The sequence below is a fragment of the Dermacentor albipictus genome, chromosome 9, assembly GCF_038994185.2.
Source record: "Dermacentor albipictus isolate Rhodes 1998 colony chromosome 9, USDA_Dalb.pri_finalv2, whole genome shotgun sequence".
NCBI lineage: Eukaryota > Metazoa > Arthropoda > Arachnida > Ixodida > Ixodidae > Dermacentor > Dermacentor albipictus.
The window spans coordinates 61,412,366-61,434,564 of NC_091829.1; the positions used below are offsets into that span (position 1 = coordinate 61,412,366).

A 22,199-nucleotide genomic window follows, 5' to 3' on the forward strand; every position below is an offset into this window, starting at 1 on the left:
AATTGGGATCAAAGCGGGGCCATCTGGGCTGAACAAGATGCTGCCACTTGGTTACACAGGCACTTCAACTTGCCGTCTTATCGGTATACGACGCGCATGTGCACTCCGCCTAACGTTTCTCGTGTCAAAATTACGTATCGTGCAAAATGCGAACTCCCTCTCATTCACAAGTATGGCAGGCTTAATACCTGTGGCTCGGCAATGGCTTAACACATTGCTAACTTATACTTTTCTTGCGGCCTTTGGAACGTTTTCGTGGGGGTAAAAATATTTCAAGTGTCACTTGCAATATTGTGGTAAGTGCCAAGAAGAGACAAGAAGGACAAGAAGTAAGAAGTGCGTGTGCTAACCACACCCGCTCGCTAGCTTGATCCCACCGCCACTGTTTTTCAAGCGTCAGCGCTCGTCAAACGTCGCCAGCACTCTGTGAAAACACGCGACGATATAAAACCTAAAGTCTGGGTTTTACGTACTGAAACAGTGATCTGATTATAAGGCATGCTATAGTGGTCGACGTCAGAATAACTTCGAAGACTCTGCTTACTGCCGGCGTACCTTTGCTGTATTGGCTCGGTAAGCTTGGACATCACCTTGCTTCATTTTACGAGCCTTAGATGAGAATCCTTCCCTCACAATCTTCACATATTTCCTAATTGGGAGTGAGTAAGCAGGTTACAAACTTGCAAGTGTACCGCCCATTGCAGCCTGTTAGCAGGATGGGAAATCTGGTGAGCTTGTGTAGTTTCGGGGTTCCGGCATGGGGTGCCCGCAGTCCATAGTACCCTGTGGCCTTCCCTCTTTGTAACTCTGTGTGGGTACGGTGGCGCTATTGCAACCATGAAGTATGCCAAGGCAGGCTGCATCGGCCGAAGCTCAAAACTGCCTGTGCAGTACCTGTTTCAGCCATAAGAGCTAGCCCTCCCACGGAGAACATACCGAATAGAGGCATATTGTTACATGGGTATCCATTTTTGTCGTCTTTGAGTCGCTTTGCAATGGAACTTTTCTGAATGTGAACTTACGTGGTGCAGTCTTCACAATTGGCTGATGCTTCCTCCATGCAAGCGAGGCTTGTGCTGGGCCTTGCGTTATCGATGCTGCTGATGGTCCTCAGGTGCTGGGAACTTGTGCACCCGTTGTCAGTGACACCTGTATGACAAAAGTATTCTAAAAGTTTTCATTCGGTTATTGTAGGCCAATTTATGGGAAATGGATATATCATGCTCATTGTGGAAGGCAAGAAACATTTAGTGGTAGGGAAACTTTACTGTTGTGCGTCTGTAAACGGTGCCTTTTGTTTCTGCAACATTCTTGAATTCATGCAAGCACTTCGTGGCGATGAGGAAGCCGAGCACGATCAAGATTATGCGCTATTGGATTTTTCTGAAGATTATCACGTTTTCTCTGAAACCATGAGCATTACCACGACAGTGCCCAAAGTGAAAAACGACATGTCAGTTTTCGTGCATGGAACCGCTGGCCCAATATATTTCCTATAATATACAGTAACAAGCACAGTAGATGCCTCACGAAGTTCTTGCTTATTGTTCATCTATTACGAGCACCAGATATAGCCAGACGCAGGCAACGACAAAGTGAGAGTCGGCATTTCTATCGAAGGATTTAAAATTTTTGTTTGAAGTTTGCCCTTAAGTAAATAAACTTCTTGACAGATAGGTGCGTCATCTAACGATGTACTCGCCTCTAAGAAACTCATTATCCCAAACCTATTTGGTGACTCCGGTAGCTCAAGTTTCTAAGCATTGGTTGAAAGCACTGCATGTTTAACAGCACATAAGGAACGCCAAAACAGGTGTCCTCGCCAATGTTCCTCTGTAGGCAATCAACAGACTATAGGACAATTATCAAAACATTGCTCAATGCCCATATATGAGAATCATATCGCAGACACCAGATCAGCTTGTAAAGAAATGCGGAAGTGTTAATTCACAGGGCAATGCCACTGGACTAGGCAACGGAAAGCGACAAAGCGCGTTAAAGTGGGGACTGCAGGGATAGCGCTGGAAGGATTATAGCTAGGCGCATATGTTATCTACAACTGCGGAGAAATCGCGTGAAATCGAAACGAAAATGCGACAGTAGGAAAAAGAAACGTAAGGAGAGACTTCCCCAGGATGATCATCGATGCTACTGCAATCAGCATTAAAACTGCAGGGACACGCCGCATTGCAGAATAGACCTTTAGTTAGAACATGAAGGGGGTGGAAGGAAGTTAGCTAAGAATGTTTATGACATTGTTACACCCACATGCCTGAGTCTATGCGCCTTCGTACGTCACAGAGAAGTTAAAAAGCGGATTTCCAACGACCGGAACTAAAGATTTCAGTTTCATTAACTTCGGAGGAACTAGTGTGATGGCATAAGCGTAATTTAAGAAACTAATCTTCATTGTCTAGCATCGTCAATTTTGCCAGTAGCTCTGTTAAAGCCGCAACGTTCGTCAGGCCTGAGATAGTGGTTCCGTAGATACTGGCAGAACGAATGATGCTTCATGTATGCAAGGAATGCTAATCGCCTTACAAAAAAGAACATTCAGTTTGAAAGGCCGGTGTTTGAGCATGGCGCAGATTTTCTTGTTCACAAAGCGTTACACTTTTGAAGTAGTGGTATACCCATTGGAAATCATTGGGTGTTAAGATTGTTACTCTGTAAACATGAATAATGTTTCAGAAGTGTATAGTTGGGTTATTTGGTGAAGGCTTAAGGCAAGAGAGCGCAAACAACTAGTGAACAATTCTGTGGATCCCTGCCTAGCATTTTCATTTATTGTTAATGTTGTTAATGTCGTGGCTGTGACTTGGCTAGCTTTTTATCAAGTGACCAAGGGCTTCATTGTAAAATATTTCGGGCTGCCCCAGATTGTATGCTGTGACTTCTGCAGTCGGCCGCAGCGGGATACATTGGCTGATCCTAACCTGCTACACGTGAGCAATTATCGCAGTGGGCAAAAAACGTGGCAGTACCATTAGGACACTCCCGTAAAGACATCTGAAACGCCGCCCTAATTGCACGTCTTAATCTGCACTCGGCACAGTGCGTTGGCGGGCTAGTTGCGAATCGATGAATACTTTATTTAGCGCAAAACAACTGACACAACAAAGACGACAGGACAAGGCGCTACTCTCAACGCTACTCTCCACTCTCAAGGCGCTACTCTCAAGTTGAGAGTAGCGCCTTGTCCTCTTTCTTGTGTCTAGTGTTATGCGCTCAACAAACTATCCATGTAATCTGCATTCGCATGAAAGCACTTGCTTGGTCAACCAGCTTGATCGGTTTGCGGGAAACGTTATCACGATGTTACGAGGACGAACCGACTGCGATTCTGCTTGGCGAACAAAATTGTAGACCAATGGTCAAGCGATGATTCCATTTGAGAGTGAATTATTCGCTGCATGGAATGCACAGTCTCGGCTTCTGCGCTTACCTAGGAGCGTCGTTTACCTGACAACAGATATAAGAATCAATTGATTCAAAAGCTTCTACTGCGTAAGGTATGTATCAATTTCTATATATTCAGATAAACGCAAATTTCTCAATAAGGACAATTATAAACTGGCTCATGCGGAAACAATCTTCACGGTGCTGATAAAGTGCATCCTTATACCCAATAAATGCACTGTTGCTGTTGCCCCGGTAACCCTAGGGGCTATCTCCTGTGTTTGTTGTGAACTGCCTTCGCAAGTTCCACCGGTGGCAAATGACCATCGCCTACGTACCGCCGACGTTGCAAGTCCCGCCAGTTATCGGCGTGGGCTGTGTGTTCCACTGGTACTTCCAGGCGTCCTCAGAAATGCTGCAATTTTTAAAGTATTAGTCGGACAATTACTAGCTGCCACAAAAATACTTCACTTAGGTTTTATTAAAACAACGTTCACAAGAAGTAAAGTCGTGTTTTGTAATCGCGCTACTTGCCATAGTTCGTTCTCATCAATGACTGACTATGCTGTCTGGCATAGGGCGAACTGCACAGTCGCGGCACTATAATGTGCAGAGCACTCATCCACCATAGTCGAAACGGCACCTTCGCTTGCACGAACACTGTCAGTTTATCTGTTGGAGCACTTACAAAGGGTCCTATGTAGTTTGCTCTACTGCGACATTGGCAGAATCCTAACCTTAATTTCGGAATATTATGTTGATGCATTGAACACATTGTTTGCATCAATAAATCTGGTTGAAATATAACATCGACACTGCGCAAATGGTTTCTGTAATTATGACGCAAACCTGCGCTAATATTTGAAAAATTCCAATTTGTACCTCCCTGATGTCACTCGGCATCACCGTGATGGGATGTGATGTAGCCCGACGGTCCCGGAGTGGCCCAGCTCTTTTATAGAATGGGCGAAGATCGTTTACCCAGGGCCACAGATGGCACTGCTATGCAGAGGGCGGGGAAGTGACGTTGGCCTTTGGGACCCTCCCCCCCCTCCCTTACGCATCCCATCAGCAAAGGCTGCGAGTGAAAAACTGAGCACCTTTTATGGGCTTACTCACGCGAGGTATTCTCTTTGACATTGAGGGTGACGACTTTTTTTCCCTCTTTTTCATTTTGCACGCGATCCTGGTTATGCTGCGTGGTCGCCGTCACAGATGACTTCTTGCGATGGGATGTGTCAGCACACTGGTCCGAGGGGTGGCTTTGGACAACACGCTTTGCTCAGGTGAGCTGGCCACTGCAGCAATATTTATCCGCGCGCGCTTTGATGCATCAGTGTGCCGTGCTGGCGATCGGAGTACCTCCAACTTTCACAAGACTGCTTAGCATCTCGTTCTCTTGATTGCCACGTAAGAAGAGAAGGAGGTCTCCGCTGGCCATTTTTCATACATTCCAGCCCTCGCCTAGGGTGTAAGTCACAGAATTGCCCGTAACAAAAGGAGAAAGTATCCTAGCTTGCTTTTCAGTATTTTCGTAGTTTGCTACGTAGAGACGGCGTAAAGTCTTTCTACCGAGTGAAAGAGTTGGCAAGCCTCCATCGGTGCGTGAAGGTATTTGGAGTGTTAGGGTAGTGAAAGAGAAGATGGGGGTCTCATAGCCTTGTATCTCGTTTACATTGCAATGACTATGAGACTTTGCAGGTCTTAGCATGTAAGAATGCATACGTGAGCCCTAGAAACAAATAGGAAGGTAGGAGTTGTTACGAGTAAAACAAAGTGCGTCAGAAAAAAAAACGCAATCAAAAATGAGAGAGGAAAACACGAATGTCAAATTTCCTCGGATGGGTCACTCGGGGTGTACGCAAAATCCGAGCCAATAACCTGGAGGGCGTCCTCCGAAGAACCTTAAAAGACCTTGGCACTGTCCTAAACGTCCTAACTGTCCTAATCATCTTTCCTTCGAACATAGCTAAGGCGCACACGGTGAGATAACGAAGGATCCGACCTGCATCTGCGACCCGCCAACGGTATGGGAACTGCAGCTTCGCGTAAACAGAGCGGAATGGAGATTGAAATGTAATGTAATAATGTACTTTTTCTAGTTCTTGAATACTGTCGAGATGCGACGACCGGCTGGCTTTCGACTATTCATAATTCCAGCTTTCCAAGGTGTCAGGTAATTCTCCACCTTGCGGTTGCCTTACGTGATTCGGCGATGAGCGAATATGCATATTTTCTGGCGCTTTTTTTTACGCTTAAAGCTATTTCGTAACATGCGCACTTGCCATAGTTTTAGTTTTTGTGAACTGATCGTCTGCTACTCGCCCCTTCATCTTATATCGCTCAACTGGAAAGCACATGTCTGAGAACGCCCCCAACCCTCTCTCTAGCTGTTCTATGCGTTTGCGATATGCTTCGTTTTGCTTTCTAAGATTTTTAAGTTCCTCTCCTATATTATTATCTTTCCCCGAGTGGCCCTGCAGGATCAAAGGACAGGTAGTTCCCCTAGACTACAGACTCCACCACAACAACAACCACAGCAACCAGAATCTTTCGAAGACCAAATGAGAAAATTTATGACGTTTATACAAGAGAAAACAAATGCAATAGAACAGAAAATGGCAATAATGGATCAGGAGATCCGAAACCAACGTAAACAACAAATCTCACAACAAGCTAAAGACAAATTCAACCTAAGAAGAGAGGGCCTCGAAAACTACAACGCGTCTAACACCGAGGACTAATCATGGCCAGCGGCGAAACAATAGAAGTTTGGCAATGAAATTGCAGGGGCTATTGCAAAAAACAAGGGCAACTCCTACAAGTACATAAACACGCAACTCACACCACCAGATATCATAGCACTACAGGAGAAAGGGAAAACCACACCAACGCTAAAAGGCTACACGTGCTATGAAAAAGAACGCACAGCAATACTAATCAGTAAATCCCTCACCGCCATAGCACACGACAGCATAGCCGACACAGACATAGACCACGGTATTGTCGAAATCATTCCAAAAAAGAAACGAAAAGACAGCAGTGTCTTTGTCATAAATCTCTATAGTCCTCCGAATCAAAAAGAGGCCGACTTCCGCAAACTTTTTGCAGGAGCTAGCAAATTAGCCAAAACAAAGGCCCTAGTGATTGTAGGAGATTTCAACGCCAAAGATCTGACCTGGGGTTACAAAAAACCAGACAAGAAAGGCGTGCAAGTTAGGGAAGCAGCAGATATGTACGGCTGCACCCTCATAACAGACGACAGTACGCCAACCAGACTAGGTAACAGCGTAAGCTCCGACACGTGCCCCGACCTGACATACATCCGGAGAACAGACAAGGCGGTATGGGAAAATCTGCTGGAGAATCTGGGCAGCGATCACTACATCCTAAAAACGCAATTGGCAACCGGAAGAATAAAACGCAAAATTGGCACCACCAAGGTGACAGATTGGAATGCCTTCAGGAAGGAATGCAAAACTATAGAGGGAAACATCGAGTCCCTAGAAGGCTGGGGAAACAAGCTCAGGGAGGTGCTCGACAAGTACACCAAAGAAATAGAAAGAACAGAGGAAATACCTGAGGTGGACTCGCGACTACTCAAGCTATGGGAGGCAAGACGCGGGCTCACTAAAAGATGGAAAAAACAAAGGCTAAACAGGAAGCTCAAAAAGAAAATCGCAGAGATAACTAAGGTGGCGGAGGAGTATGCGGCTCAGCTGACTAGGCAAAACTGGGAACAGTTTAGCGAGTCCCTAAACGGAACGCTTAGCACGGCAAAAACATGGCACATACTCAAGGCGCTCCTGGACCCAACGAAAACAAAATCTGAAAACAATAAGGCCATACACCGCCTGGTACACCTATTCGAGGGACCGGACTCTGAACTGCTAGAGCAGGTCAGAGTCAAATGTTTCGGACAGGACCACCCGGCGGCCCACACACAACAATACAAAGGGAAAGAAAACGAGCTGCTGGACAGGCCAATCACAAAAGAAGAGGTGTACGCGGCCATAAGAAGCGCAAAAAAATACAGCAGCGGGCGCGGACAAAATCAGAAATTCACTTATTCCAAACCTAGGGGACGAACAGGTGGAATAACTCACCGCCTTCCTCAACAAACACTGGGCTGCGGAAACGGTACCAGAGCAATGGAAACATGTCGAGATTGTAATGATTCCCAAACCAGGTAAAAAGCTACAGGTTACAAACTTAGGACCAGTCTCCCTCACATCGTGCTTAGGCAAATTATATGAGAGGATAGTAACAAAAAAACTACAACATTACATGGAGGAAAACGAGCTATACCCCCATAGCATGTTCGGTTTCCGATCCAAGCTTTCGACACAGGATGTCCTTCTCCAAATTAAACAAGAGGTCCTCAGCAACATACCATACAACGGAGAACACATTTTAATGGCACTAGACATAAAGGGAGCTTTTGACAATGTAAGCCACGCGGCAATCCTGGAAGGCCTTAACAGCGTAGACTGCGGGAAGAAAGTACACGGATACGTCAAAGCCTTCCTCTCCAATAGAACAGCAACAATAGTTTTGGGAGAGATTCGATCGCAAAAATTCGCCACACCAAACAAGGGGACACCCCAAGGTTCAGTAATTTCCCCGATACTCCTTAACATCGCAATGATTGGCCTAGGGCATAAACTAAGCAAAATCGAAGGCATAAAACACGCCATTTATGCAGATGACATCACCATCTGGGCAACTAAAGGCTCGCTGTGCCAAAAAGAAAGCTATCTGCAAGCAGCAGCCACTTGCGTGGGAGAATTCGTCGGGGAAAGAGGCCTTGAGTGCTCCACGGAGAAATCCGAGCTTCTGAGAATTACACTGGGCAAGAAAAGCAAAGAAAGCCTTAACATATGGCTAAAGGGGCAGCCGATACCGGTAAGCCAACAAATCAGGGTCCTTAGAATGTGGGTGCAATCCAACCAGCGCTGCGCCCACACGCTGAAAACACTCAAGCAGTCAACAACCCAAATAGCACGCATGATCACGCGGGTGTCGCAAAAGAGATATGGGATGAAAGAAGGAGCCACACTTAAGCTGGTTGGCAACTTGGTTGTCAGCAGGGTCGCATACTCACTCTCGTACTTCAACTGCACCAAACAGGAAATACAAGAAGCGAACACAATTTTACACAAAGCGTACAAAACAGCACATCACCTGCCGAACAATACGACAAAGAAACTAATGGCACTTGGTTTAAGCAACACCTTCGAAGAACTAAAAGAAACCCAAAGTATCGCACAGCTCATGAGACTCCAGCAGACTAAAACGGGAAGGGAACTGCTAATAAGGCTAGGCTTCACGGAATCAATCAAAGAAACCCAAAGAACGGAGGGGATTCCTGATGAATATCGGAAAACATTCACTGTTAGCCCCCCTACCCAAAAACATGGACCCAAACCTCCACACGGCGCGAAGGGACGCAAGGGCGAAATACGTCGAAAAGTACCTGGCCACAAAAAAACACAACAGTATACACAGATGCTGCACTATACGCCAAGCAAAGAGGCACAAACATAGTAAAGACAGCTGCGATATAGTAATAAGCCAGGACTACAAAGAGATCAGCAGCGCGTCAATGAAGGACTGTTCGGTAACGGAAGCTGAGGAAATAGCCGTAGCTCTAGCGGCAGTGGAGGGCTACCGATCCGAAAGGTCCTTAACAATACTCACCAACTCGCAAACTACGTGTCGGAATTACATGAACGGCAGAATAGGACGCAGAGCGCTTCACATCCTTCGCTCCTGCAGGGTTAACAACAAAGTCAGGCATACAATTTTCTGGGCACCGGGACACGCTGGAATAGAAGGGAACCTAAGGGCGGACACGGCAGCTCGAGAGCACACAAACCGAGCGGCCACAAGCACCGACCCTGAGGAACCCATACCAGTCAACCCAAGCTACTCAGACATATTGAATTACTATAAGGGGGTCCGAATCAAATACCCTCCGCCCCACAACATCCTAAATCAGCATGAAGCAACCTCTTGGAGGAGGCTGCAAACAGGAACATATCCAAACCTAAACACACTAAGCAAGATGTTTCCCACCCAGTATAGAGACATTTGCCCCTGGTGCGGCGCGAAGCCCACCTTATATCACGTTACATGGGAATGCGTTCAGAATCAGCAATTCCTTCAAATAAAAGACCCGAGTGCGGAGCAGTGGGAGAAGGTGCTCTGTAGCAGCGACCCGAAAGTCCAGCACGGATTAGTAAGGCACGCTTGCCGAGTAGCCACCCTCAGTGGTGCCCTGGAATAGGGGCGTCGACCCTGCGCAGATGGGGAAGAAGACCGTGAAGATGGCCGACCACATCTGCCACCGCTAATTTCTACACCATTAGAGCTAATAAAGTTTTTCCTCCTCCTCCTCCTCCTCCTCCTCCTTTTCTGGGAACGCCAACTACCCAGTGAGGCCCAAGTGGCAAGCAATGGTCATTTCACGTTACTTTTTATTGCGTTGATTAGAAAAATTATTCTTGATATCAACGTCTCTAAGTAGAAATGTAACGATTTGCATACCCAAGCAAAACCTCGTTTCGTGCGTTATTTTCAGGTTGAACATGCTTGCCACATCTCCGTGAGTTGTGCTGAAAAGTGTACAAAGCCTACGTAGGCACTTCTTTTCCTTTCTTGTCGGGCACCTCCGACATTGTCTCTTCTCACAATGCGCTAAAATATTCTGCTATTGGTGCCAAAGGAGACGTGAAAAGCGGAGTGGGTTTCCGAAGCGTAAATCAAAGTTTAATGTGTACAAACTGCCAATCATCAACATTGACAAATACATCTGGTTCCACCTCACCAAGGGATGATGCTTGCCTTAGATTTCGATATTTTGTCTTCTGTTTTGCTCCTCTATATTTCAAAGGGAGAAAACAAAAATGACAAAGAACAGATGTGAGAAATATCGGGGTATAGGGCGAGCGCCATCGCATAATCCAGTAAAACCGGATGTGCGAGCCTGTCAATGATGATAACTATCCCACGGCGTGCATATTACCTTCACTTATGCTTCGGTCACATGATCCGCTGCTCGTATTTCGTTTGATACAAATAGTACATCGGCAAGTAAGGTAATGCGAGTCAACATAGATACAGTGCACCTGGATAAGAGGTTTTTGCAGCGGAGCTGTTAGTGCCTCGCTGGTTTTCTGTTGACGTTCGCACCTTCGCCTAGTTGCGGGCGAGATCGCTGAGAGAGAGTGAAAGTAGAATGTAAGAAATAGCTTCGCGCAGCATAGCGACGCGGCGACGGTCGGTGGAGTCTAGCGAGGGAGAAGTAGCTGTGCGGCGGGGACACAGGTGGCATGACATCACTTCTCTCAGACTTAAAGAAAACAAAAAAGAAAAACGACTTGCTCGTTTGGTTCAACGCTTCGCTGTGCTCCCTCATGGGTCGCAGAATCAAGCGTCTTTTCTTTCTTTAGATCACTATTATCATCGCTTTGGCGGCTTTCAAAAAGCTCCCAAGTCTACGGCGTCGAAGATGGCATGCATCACAACTAAGGGGCGGCGGTGCACCGTCTGGCAGAGGATACCCACGCATATGACGTTTCAACAAATCGCTTGTGTTGCGGCAGGCGCTTAAAATGGCGCGCCGTCCCAACCGAATCCTCCCATAGAGGAAAACGATATAAATTTTTCTGTAGCCCTAACTTCCCTCAGCTTCGCTGGTCTTTGATGCTTGCGATAGCAGAGCCACGCACAATTTCCTGTTACTGTCGACGTTGAAGGGACGGTGAAAAACAGTAGCAAGAACCGCGAGTCACGAAAGCAACACTTTATTGAGCGAAACTATTGCCACGAAACAAGTTACACTCGGGCAGAATGATATCAGCGAGCACATGCCTCAACCGTTGCAAAATTGATCAGCGGCTCAAGCTAGTCTGGCCTTTTTAAATGTTTAGTCGAAGATTCCAGACCAGTCGCAAAGGCTCAAGCGCCTTACAGTGTGTGCAAATATATTCTTGTCACGCACGCAATCTGATTACACAAGGTTCCACTATAACATAGAGAGCAGACAAAATTTGTGAGGATGACCAAGAAGGTTCTGGTACATTCAAGCGCGTCATTCGCGGAGCGATAACTTAACGCTTTAGGCGGTGAAACGCGTTCACCGCAAGAAGATAAAACGAGAACGAGGACGAAATAACACGTAGTAAAGAAAATTAGAGCAACGAAATCATAGTGGGTTAGCTAATGTAAAACCGCCTGCCGGCGCGGAAGTTGGACTGCTTACGGCCATGTTACGAGCTTACGGGCCATGCGCACATTCGCCTATTTTTCCTGCAGTGTGCGAAATAAGGATGCTATTGCTTCAGTCCATGTTCGCTTATGAGGGTGATAACCTAATCATGGTCACCAGCCTGGTATTCGACGAAGCGTCGTCGAAGATTGTAGCGTTGTCTGACCGTCCTTGGCTGGTGCTTGATGCTTAGGCGGGCGAGTTGTCGTAATCCTGCGACAAAAGGATGAGTCTGCAACGCAAGGGTGTCTAGCACCTGTTGTGTTCAACGTACGTGCTCCTTCCAGTCGTCCTTGTTAGGTGACCTCCAGCTGCTCTGATTTGGGGTCCTTGCCATGTAGTCATAACTGTCAGTGACTGTGCGGTTAAGTATTGATTCATGACGGAGTAGTCAGGTCCTCTGTCCACTAAAGCGGCCACTACGCGGCGACAACGTCTGTGTTGTTGGTTCATAGTCTGTTGGTTCATTGCGAGGTATGTGATCATGGCTTCGTGGCACTGTCCCCCTGTTCCGCAGCGTCGTCAGGTATCTTTTGGCAGCGTGGTTTTTTCTTCGGAGCTTCGTCGAAATTGCAGCACGTCTTTCTTCGTCGTGGAGACAGATCTTGCTTTGGCGGCGGAGGACCTTGGGCACTTCAATGAACAGGAACTACACATCCGTAGGTTGCTTTGTTTAGTTTGCCGGATATGAACCCACATATCAGTCACGTATTAGCCCAGTGTACTCGGGATGCTTCAGTGAGAGGCAGTGCTGTGGCGACTGCGATCGGCACAGTCGGCGGGGTCTTCATTCAGTTCCTAGGGACCTTAGGTTGCAGCCAAACACTCACAAACAATGTTGCTGTGAACGCAAACAGTTGACGGCAAAAGATGGTATCATGTCACGGTAAGGGCATAAGCAATAGACGAGTCCGGCTTCTCAGTGGCAGCAGAGCGAGCACTCGTCAGTTGCGGGCGCGATAGGGGACGCAGACGCCTGAAGACCGTCAGGTAGGTCATCACTCCAGGCTTTAGTCAGCAATTTAGGGACTGGGAATGGCTGCTGGACCTCCCCTCAGATGACGCCAGCAATTAAGGCTACTTCAGCTGCATCGAAGTGAACATCTTAAGTAATTCACGTGAGACTTATAGGGGTGTTTCGGAGTTCGTCGGAGCTTATTTTGTTTGAATTTTTCACCTCGGCGGGAGCACCAGGCGACGATGTTGCTGAGTGCGCTATTCCAACGTCTTTTCAATACCCGTGACTTCCGTTAGGAATATTGGAATGGTTTTGGCTGGTTCACGTATCCATCCTGTGTAAACCATTTGTTTCAAACCGCAGCGCGGAAGAGCGCTTTCCTCTCGGACATTTGTGGGTCGAAGTGCCTGAATTTCTGCCTTGAGGGTCACGGTGTTCTCGTTCGGCATCCCTATTCAACTTCGGCTCGCTCCTTGGGCATGACGCTCGTGAATGTATGCAGAAATGCACCGTGAAACTGCAGCTAATCAAAGATTCAATTGTTAAACATAGTGGTTTTGCAAAGGTTTCCGGCGAGCTTTCCAGATCTCCTAATGGTGATCCGCTAATTATCGGTGGCTTCCTTGGATTTGCAGCACACGTCACTGCGGGTGACACGGGCACTCTCACTGTGGCATTTGTCGGGGTCATGATCGTCCTGGTCTTCTCGGGCAGAGGTCCGTACTAAAGCGGCAGGCGTAGTCTTAGGCTAGCTCGATCCTCCATGGCGATGTTGACAATATTACCGCGATAGCGTTAAGGAGCTCGTGTCGCAGAAAAGCTGGTGTCGTTGGTGTCGGTGTCGGCGGCGTTGGCCATGAGCGAAAAATCCCGGAAGGCAATTCATAAATAACAACTTCCGAAATGGGTTGGGTGGGAATCGAACCAGGGTCTCCATAATGTGAGAAGGAGACGCTAACACTCAGCGACGAGTTCGATGGCTCAAAGCGGGACAAAAGCGCCTCTAGTGAATGCTGCGTTGCCTTAGAAACGTTCCGTAGAAAGTCATACGGCGGTCTATATCAGTTACTATGAGCATGTCACTTACAGAAGTCGGAGTTAAACAACTAGAGAAGTATGTTACCGCTACAATTCTTCTGCGCTTGGCGCACACGCAAAGCCATCTTGCGGCAAACTCAGAAGACCCGCTCCTGGCAATGTACGTCGCTGCCCCGACAGGTGCGCGCCACTCGCCCGCTTCTCCCCTTCGACTTGTTTGAGCGCATTTGGGCCGTGCGGGGACAGGTGCGAGGATGCCCCAATATCCTTGTGTTTATTAATGGGCAGCGCGAACGGGGTGCGATCACGCTATCGCGTTCCACTGTCGAAGGTGAAGCTTAAGCGTCCTCCAATATTTTTCATGACTGGCAGGGTTTGATCAGTCACCACAAAGGTCCTCTACGAGATGTCGCGTTGTAGATACGACAAATAACACAGTAACAAGAACCATCACTCACGAACCATTCTTTATTGGGCGAACCGGAACCCACAAAACAGGTTACATTCGGGTAGAAAAATAGTGCCGGGCACATGAATCTATAGTCGAACAAGAGATTTACGATTAACAAGCGTCGGCTGTTCACGCATTATTCGTAGAAGATTCCAGCGGCATCGCTGGTGCTCACGTGCCTTCCAGAATGCACAAATGTATTTGCGTTGCGCGTGAAATTTGGTGATAGAAATTGAACAATACCAAAAATAAGACCGAACTTTGGAGCATCTTCTGATGCATGCAGGCGCGTCATGCAATGAGAAGGGCATCCGGTAAAACGCGCCCACAGCACGAAGACATACGAACTACGCGTGTCAATAGTATAACTAAAAGCTATCTCGCTCGCGGGGACACGTTTGTCACATCAGGCTAAAAATTCTAAAAATTCTAGTGCAGTGCAAGGGAGAAGAGACGCCTTCAGAATGAATGAGAAAATGCACATTAAAAGTGACAGAAGTTCCACGTTAATACAACAGCTAAAATATTCGTTCTGGTAGAACATATATTGGGAACCTACATATGATTTCAGTCTAATTCAGTTTCAGTTTTCTCATCGGCAGGATAAAGAAGAAAAATCTTCGCTGTGAATACAAGAGCCAAAGAGTCAACCAAAGCATTACGTGCATTGAACAATTTGTAAGGGACATAAATGTCCCCATGTTTATGTCTACATATTCTCGTAAGAGCGGTCTCTGGAAGGCAGCAAGGCCTAGGGACCTGAATTTTTGGCAGATATTTTTTTAGTTGACCAGAGAACTGCCTTCTTTGAAAATGTTTCCTAATGAGAGGTGTTCTCTTCTATTCACACTGCAGAATAATTAAAACAATGATAAGGTAAAGCTTTTTTACTAGTACACCGTCAGACCATTTGCACAGAACTAAACGAGGTGTCAAGGATTCTGTGCGAACGTTTCAAACTTCTAGTGACATAAAACACGAACTTGCTGCTCATTAGGGTTTCTCTAGGAATGGGTTCGCTAAAGCTACTTTGGCGAACAGCATGGTTGTGCAAACAATAAGCTCTAGCCAGGACCTGCAATATACTTCGATATTCAAACATCCCCAATTCTCCTGGAGACGACGTTTCCTTTCATAATTTCGGAAAATCAAGCGCCATCATTTACATCTTACATTTCCCTCAGCAGTCTTAAACGTCAAAAGAAGCCCGCCTCTCCACACGATGCGTCCGGTTAGTTTATCACCCCGGCGGGAGAATGTCAGCGCCTATTTTTTCCTGCACGGGTGCATGGTCACGTTCATATACAATGCCCATGGGCGATTTACTGCACTTGCGCACTAGTGACACTGTTAAGACTGCCCACCGTATGCGTCACGGGGTGTGCTATTCGTTAAAATGCATGTCTAGACGAATCTCCACACAATTAGCGCCCAGTATTCTGGCAGAGATGTGCGTCGATGTATTCTCTCTTTGTGGACCGATATCCACACTGCTTGCACTCCTACGGTGTTCCGTCCCCGTGAAATGCTTCGCGGTGTCTTTGGACATTATATTTGTGCTTAAAGGAGCGATTACATATGTCGCAAACGAAAGGTCTGTCGTTACTGTGTGATTTGAGATGATTGTTAAGTTCCCTTTTGCTTTTGAACGGTTTAGTGCATATTTGACAGATATGGGGTTTCAAACCTGTGTGAATCCGTTCATGATCACGCAAAGTCGACCTGTGCGCGAATGATTTCGCACATATTTCACATTTGTATGGTCTTTCGCCGGTATGCGTGCGGTAATGTGCAGATAGATCGACAGCCCTTGTGAAAAATTTACCACATGTTTGACATTTGTGTTTCAACTTCTTGGCAGACGATTGAACACTTGCTCTGACGCCGCAGAAGCCTTGCTCTTCCATTCCTCCGGTTCCAGTAGCATTCCTGCGAAGATACTGGCAAATTAGCTCAAAATAGCTCACTCTTGTTGTGGGACGACAAAACACATTTTGACCAATGAAGTGTTTGACCAAAAAAAAATCGCGTGTGAATGGTAAGGTGACTCGCTCTTAGCGCTAAGTTGCTGCATTGATATTTAGCGCTCCATTTGGGCTCTAGTTTGGCAGAAATTGAACGGTGGTGCTTTCGGTGACCTGTAATGCTAAACTGAGAATTAATTTTCCTCGTTCGAGTGGCAAGCAGCACAGAAGCCTTGCATCATCTAATACATCGCATTTCCTACACGCAACAGGTGCAGGATATTAGAAGTATCTCTCAGTGACGGTAAGTTTAAGAACTAGCCGGTCTGAGTATTGAAAATACAACTCCGTTTTCTACACGCTCACAAGGAGCATTCAGGCAAAAGTCCAGAAGCGTGCTTTTGGTAGTGAGACATTTAGCATTGAGAAAGACTGTTTTGCGTCGGGTATAATACGTCTCCGTTTTGTTACGCAGCTCTTAATGACCCATTCTAGCGGCGAGCGTCGGCGGCGTAGCCGAGCAAACAGACACAAGAGCGAAAGATGAAAGAGCGAATGCGGAGCGGCAAAAGACGCGAGCCTTGAATGGTAGAGAGGCCGAGACCAATTATAGCTGCCCCTTCAGTGACATGAGCGCGGAAGACTAGTTTTATGCAGACTCGCCCTACCGCTCGTTTCGTACTAGCATCGAATCTCAGCCAGAGCGCTCATTCCGTACTATGATCAGCTCGTGTGGGCTCTCGCTTTGACTTGATGAATCGCTTGCTTTGATTGTGTTGGTCTGCAATTGTTTTCCAATCTGAGTTTATGCGCGCATTTTATGAAAGCCACACAGCACCAGCCATTACACTAGATCCTTCTATCAGTCATTTACAAAAGCCGTCGCGCTTGACCTCTGTTATCTCTATCTCTCGAAATATTTGCCTGAATATATCCCGTAATAAAAACATCTACACAGCTGCTCTCAAATTTCATGTTATGAGCTGTACTATTGGGCCGTGAATTTTTCAGGACAGATTGTACGCTAGGAAGGGTAGAAAAATTCAGCAGCATGTTACACTCTACTAACACCTGAAGAGGAAAGCCTCCTGCATGCGTGGTAATGCCTAAATTTGTACGATTTGACGGGTCAGACATAGTGAGCTGCCATACGAAGTAAACGTTTGGCACTGTAGATCGATCTCCTCAACGTCACATGCGGGAACATAATGCATACCTAAAGGTGATTTCGTTCTTGTTTTCCTTGGCTCTCTTTCTTTCCGTCACCCGTTCGTTCGCTCGTTTCTTTCCTTGGTTCATATTCAGGCATTACTTACTTGCTTCCTTATGGGGTGTGAGCCATTCCTGATGATATTTTGCTCTCACTAGGGGCGCTTTTTGCGGGTAAAAGCCATTGAAACTAGACTCTTGAGGCTCTCGATTTAAGAAACGGAAATGGCGCAGAGGCAAGATATTCGCGTCACTTCTGACATGTGTAGGTGGAATGACTCCCCGTCGTACGTCATACGCCTTAACTCAATCCTACACATCGAATACGAAGAAAAACTGCCGGGTTCAAGTTTTCCTGCAGTGTTTGTACGAAGTCATTTTATATTTTAGTCGCATTCGAACTGCACACCGTTGCTGCCGTAGGCATCATGAGAACGACACACACATAATCATTTCCCCCCATACGTAGCAAGCACAGAAACATCAAATACGTCAGTGTTTTCATGTACAATGGATGAAATATGCTGCCGAGAAGTAGGCATTTTTTTCTCAATAAGGCAATGAACGCTGCAAGCGTTGAGTTAAGGCAATGCTGGTGCGACAGCTTTGCTACCGTTTAGTGAAGAAAAATACAACGGGTAGTACAGCAGAGACAGCGCGTTTGAAATGTCTAAGCTAAGCAGTAGATGAACATTGGTCGCCATTCTTGCGGTAACGTGCTTTTTACTTGCACAATTGTATTTATCCTTGTTGCGGTTGTTCCCATGGCTCACACAATGTTATGGTTTGGTTCGAGTCGTATGGTGTTACCCTTTACGTCGTTTCTAATTATGCCAGCTTCGCCTGCTTCAAGACCGGATTATTTATTAAAGAAATTTGAACTATTAAACATTCGAATTTCGTTTAATAGAGCCAGTTAGATGCCGGAACATTATTCATAAATTTTACTTAGGCTTGCAAGTGGTAAATATTATGAAATAGACAAATTTAAAAAAAAGCATAGAAATTACAAAGGTAACTACAGGAAAAATATATATATTGCAGCTCTATTGGCTGCATCTCTTGGAGCAGCCTAAGTGGACAACTTTCTTTATATTCATTTGCGATTTCCTTGAAATCGATAGAATGTGTCCGAGAACTGGCGAATGATCTACCCACAAAACAGAAAATTTCAGAGCGCTTTGTGATAGATGAATCTTGAGGGCTCTAAATGTGTGATTTGGTGCAGTTCATTGAATCACGGGTGTTTTCGTTGCGGAGTTATAAAGATGCAATTTTGTTACTTGAGTTTCGTAACGCTTTCTTAAGTATATGAGGAATCTGAAGTGCAACTGCTTTAGTTACGACATTATCACATTTCTTCAAATGCCACAACCTTCGATACTCGTATAGTGTGTTGCCAAGCACATTCATTTCTCTTTTCCAATATACTTAAATAGGAAATCCTGAGCTTAAGGTTTTTGTTTGCGCCGACGCCATATTGTCCAAACAGCAGCTGATATTTCGCATTTAAGTCATCGCAATATTTATCCCTCGCGCAAGTGTGTCAGTGTAAGTCTGTGTCAGTGTAGTGTGTCAGTGTCAGTGTGTCAGTGTCAGTGTGTCAGTGTGTCAGTGTCAGTGTGTCAGTGCAAGTGTAAGTCTTACAGGAAGTTTACAGAAAAACAGACATACCTTGTCTCTCCTTCACAATCGTCTTCACAAGCGTCTCTCCTTCACAATCTTTCCAAATTCCACAATGGGGAGTGAGTATGCAAGCTACAAACCTGTAAGTGCACTGCTAATTGCGTGGTGTTAACAGGATGGAAAATCGGGCGAGCTTGTGCAGCTTCGTGGTTGCCGCATGGGGTGTGCACAGTACCGTGTGGTGTTCGGTCGCGCTGTTGGAACCATGAAGCTAGTCAAGGCAGGCTGCAGCGGCCGAACACTCAAAACTGCTGATGCAGTACCTGTTTCAGCCATCAGAGCTAGCCCTCCCAAGGAGGAATTACCGACTAGGAGCATATTGTTACGTGGGTAGCCATCCCTGTCGTCCCTTAGTTGCGTAGCAATGGAACCTAACGTGAACTTACGTGGCACCGTCTTCTAAATTGGCTGATGCTTCCTCTATGCCAGCGCGACTTGTGCTGGGCCTTGCATTATCGATGGCGCTGACGGACCCCAGGTGCTGGCGACTTGTGCTTCCATTGTCACTGATACCTGTGTGTCATAAAAGTATAGTAAAGGTGCTCATTCGCTGTAGCGCAAGGCCGATTCGTGGGAAATGGATATTTCATGCTTATGGTGCAAGGCTGGAAGCTTTTAGTGGTACAGGAACTTCACTGTTGTGCTTCCGTACGCGGTGCCTTTTCTTTCTGAAGTTTTGCCTTGAATGCATGCAAGAACTTCGTGGCGATGGGGAAGCCGAGCATGGTCAATATTGTGCGGTGTTGGATTCTTCTTAAGCTTATCGTGTTTTACCTCAAACCTCTTGCAGAACACGACAGCGCTCGAAGTGTAAAACGCCATGTCGGTCTCTAGTGCGTGAAACCATTGACCCATTAGATTTGCTGTGTTATGAAGTAATAAGCACATTAGATAATTCACGAATTTCTTCCTTATTATTCATCTTTTACGAGCAGCAGGCAGCCCGATGCGGACGACGACAATGATAAATTGAGGGACGCATTTCTACCGAGGGATTTAGAACTTACGTTTGACGTATGCCCTAAATTTATGACCTTCTATGAAACACGTGCGTCATCGAAATACCTACTCGCCTTTCAGAAACTGATTATCCGAAGCCCATTTGATGACTCATGTAGGTGAAGTTCATAAGCACTGGCTGTAAGCACTGCAGGTTTACCAGCTCACAACGAGAACTAAAACGGCTGTCCTCACCAATGTTCCTGTGTAGGCCATCGATAGACAACATGACTACATTCAAAAAGATTGCTCAATGCGCATATGTTAGTCGTATTGCAGGCAGCAGATTAGGTTAGAAAAGAAATGTGGAAGTGGCAATTCACGGGGTAATATCACTAAGCTATGCGAAGAAAAGCCTCGAAGTGCGGTAAAAGTGTGGACTGTAGGAATAGCGCTTCATGTATTGTAGCTAGGTACACATCTTCCCGATAACGGCGCAGAAATTGCGTGAAACTAAATGGAAAACGCGAGAGATCTAAAAGGCGGAAATTACGGCAGAACCCCCCTCAGGAGGACCATCGATGCTACTGCAAATAGCATTAAAGCTGCAGGTACACGCCGTATTTTTGGACGCACCTTTATTTGCACTATGAAGGGGGGGGGGGCAGAGTTGGCTAATAATGTTTATGGCATTACTGCACCCACATGCCTTAGTGTCTATGCCTTCGTACGTTACAGTAAACACTCAACGCGGATTACAAACCAGAGAACTGAAGGATTGCGTTTCGTCTTTGAATTGGAATGCACTACCGTGTCATAGCATAGACGTAAATTAAGGAACTTAGGTTTATTGTCTGGCATTCTCAACTTCGCTAGTGGAGCCGCTAAAGCTGCAACGTTCGTCAGGCATGCGAAAGAGGTTGCACAGATACTGCCAGAACGAATAATGCTTGACGTATCCAAGGAAATCTAATCCCGTTACCAAAAAGGATGTTCAATTTGGAAGGCCGGTGTTTCTCCCGACGTAGATTTTCTGGTTAACAAAGGCTTAGAATTTTAAGGTACTGGCACACTAACTGGAAATGGTTGCTACTGTGAATGTTACTAATTCAATACGAATAACGTTTACGTTTCAGGTGCACTTAGTTGGAATATGTGGTAAGAATGTATGGCAACAGAGCGCAAACAAGTACCCAAAAATTTTGTTTCTCCTTGCGTTGCATTTTCATGCAACCATTTAGGGCTGTTTATGCTGCGGCTGTGGCTTGGCTTGCTTGGTAAGAAAGAACCATGCGGTCCCATACAAAATGTTCTGCGGTTCCCCAAATTGTACGCTGGAACTTCTGCATTCGGCAGCAGCGGGTTACGTCTGCTTCTCGGGACATGCTATTGGTGAGTAATTCTCACACTCTGCCTAAAACGTGACATTACCGCTACGAACTTTCCGTAAAGACATCTAAAGCGCCACACTAATTACATATCACTCGCGGCATTCGCATCAAATCACTAGTCAATAAGTATGATCTGTTTAAGGAAAATAATATCACGATGTTAGCTGGTCAAGCCCACTTAGATTCTGCTTGGCAAATAATATTCTAGACCAATGGTCATGTGACGATTCCATTTCTGTGCGAATTATTCACTGCAGGGAATGTACAGTGTCGGCTTCTGCCTCATCATTTTGTGGTTTACCAGCTCACCAATGCAAGAATGAATCCATTCAAAATCTTCTGCGTAGGTGATATATGAATTTGCATATATTAGGATAAGCACAATTTTTTTAGTAAGGACAGTTATCAAATTGTTCATGCGAGAACCATCTTGGCGGCACTGGTTAATGGCATTTTTATACGCAATAAATGTACCGCTACCATGGTAACCGTAGGGGCTATTTGCCATGTTTGTGCAAAAAGCGATTGACAATCGCCTACGTACCGTCGACGTTGCAAATCTCGTCAGTCGTCGGCATGTGCTGTGTGTTCCTCTGGTAACGCAAGGCCTCGTTGGAAATACTGCAATTATTAAAGTATTGGTTAGACAGTTACTATATGTGAGAAAATAGAAAGTGAAATTATGTTTAATAAAGCAATGTTCTGTTAAAGCAAAGCCTTGTTTTGTAAATGCGCCACTCGCAATGGTTTGTTTTCATCAAGTACTGACTATGCTGGCATGCATAGGTCGAACGGCAAAGTCGGGGAAATACATGGTGCAGAGCACCTATTCACCATAGACGAAATGGTGCTTTGACTAGAATGGAGTTCTTAAATGTTTGTTTTAAGGTGT

At 45.9% G+C, this 22,199-nt stretch overlaps 1 protein-coding gene and 1 long non-coding RNA gene across 7 annotated transcripts in view; one reads left to right on the top strand and one right to left on the bottom strand.

The window, feature by feature from the left end:
- Positions 1–21,289, top strand: part of LOC135919788 (uncharacterized) — a 379,293-nt gene extending 358,004 nt beyond the window's left edge. Inside the window, exons 2-3 of the long non-coding RNA XR_011508710.1 lie at positions 4,615–4,685; positions 21,158–21,289. This is a non-coding gene — a long non-coding RNA (uncharacterized lncRNA). The remainder of the gene's footprint in view (positions 1–4,614; positions 4,686–21,157) is intronic.
- Positions 1–22,199, bottom strand: part of LOC139050003 (zinc finger protein 501-like) — a 36,297-nt gene that overhangs the window by 3,092 nt on the left and 11,006 nt on the right. For 2 of the 6 annotated variants that reach the window (XM_070526059.1, XM_070526061.1), the window contains 4 exons: positions 21,852–21,928; positions 19,364–19,490; positions 3,738–3,814; positions 1,023–1,149 (listed from right to left, as the gene is read on the bottom strand). In XM_070526059.1, coding sequence (XP_070382160.1) covers positions 1,023–1,149; positions 3,738–3,814; positions 19,364–19,490; positions 21,852–21,928 — 408 coding nt within the window. Of the gene's footprint in view, positions 1–1,022; positions 1,150–3,737; positions 3,815–14,127; positions 16,048–19,363; positions 19,491–21,851; positions 21,929–22,199 lie in introns of those variants that run through there. The other 4 variants (XM_070526063.1, XM_070526064.1, XM_070526062.1 and 1 more) reach the window with 4 other exon arrangements.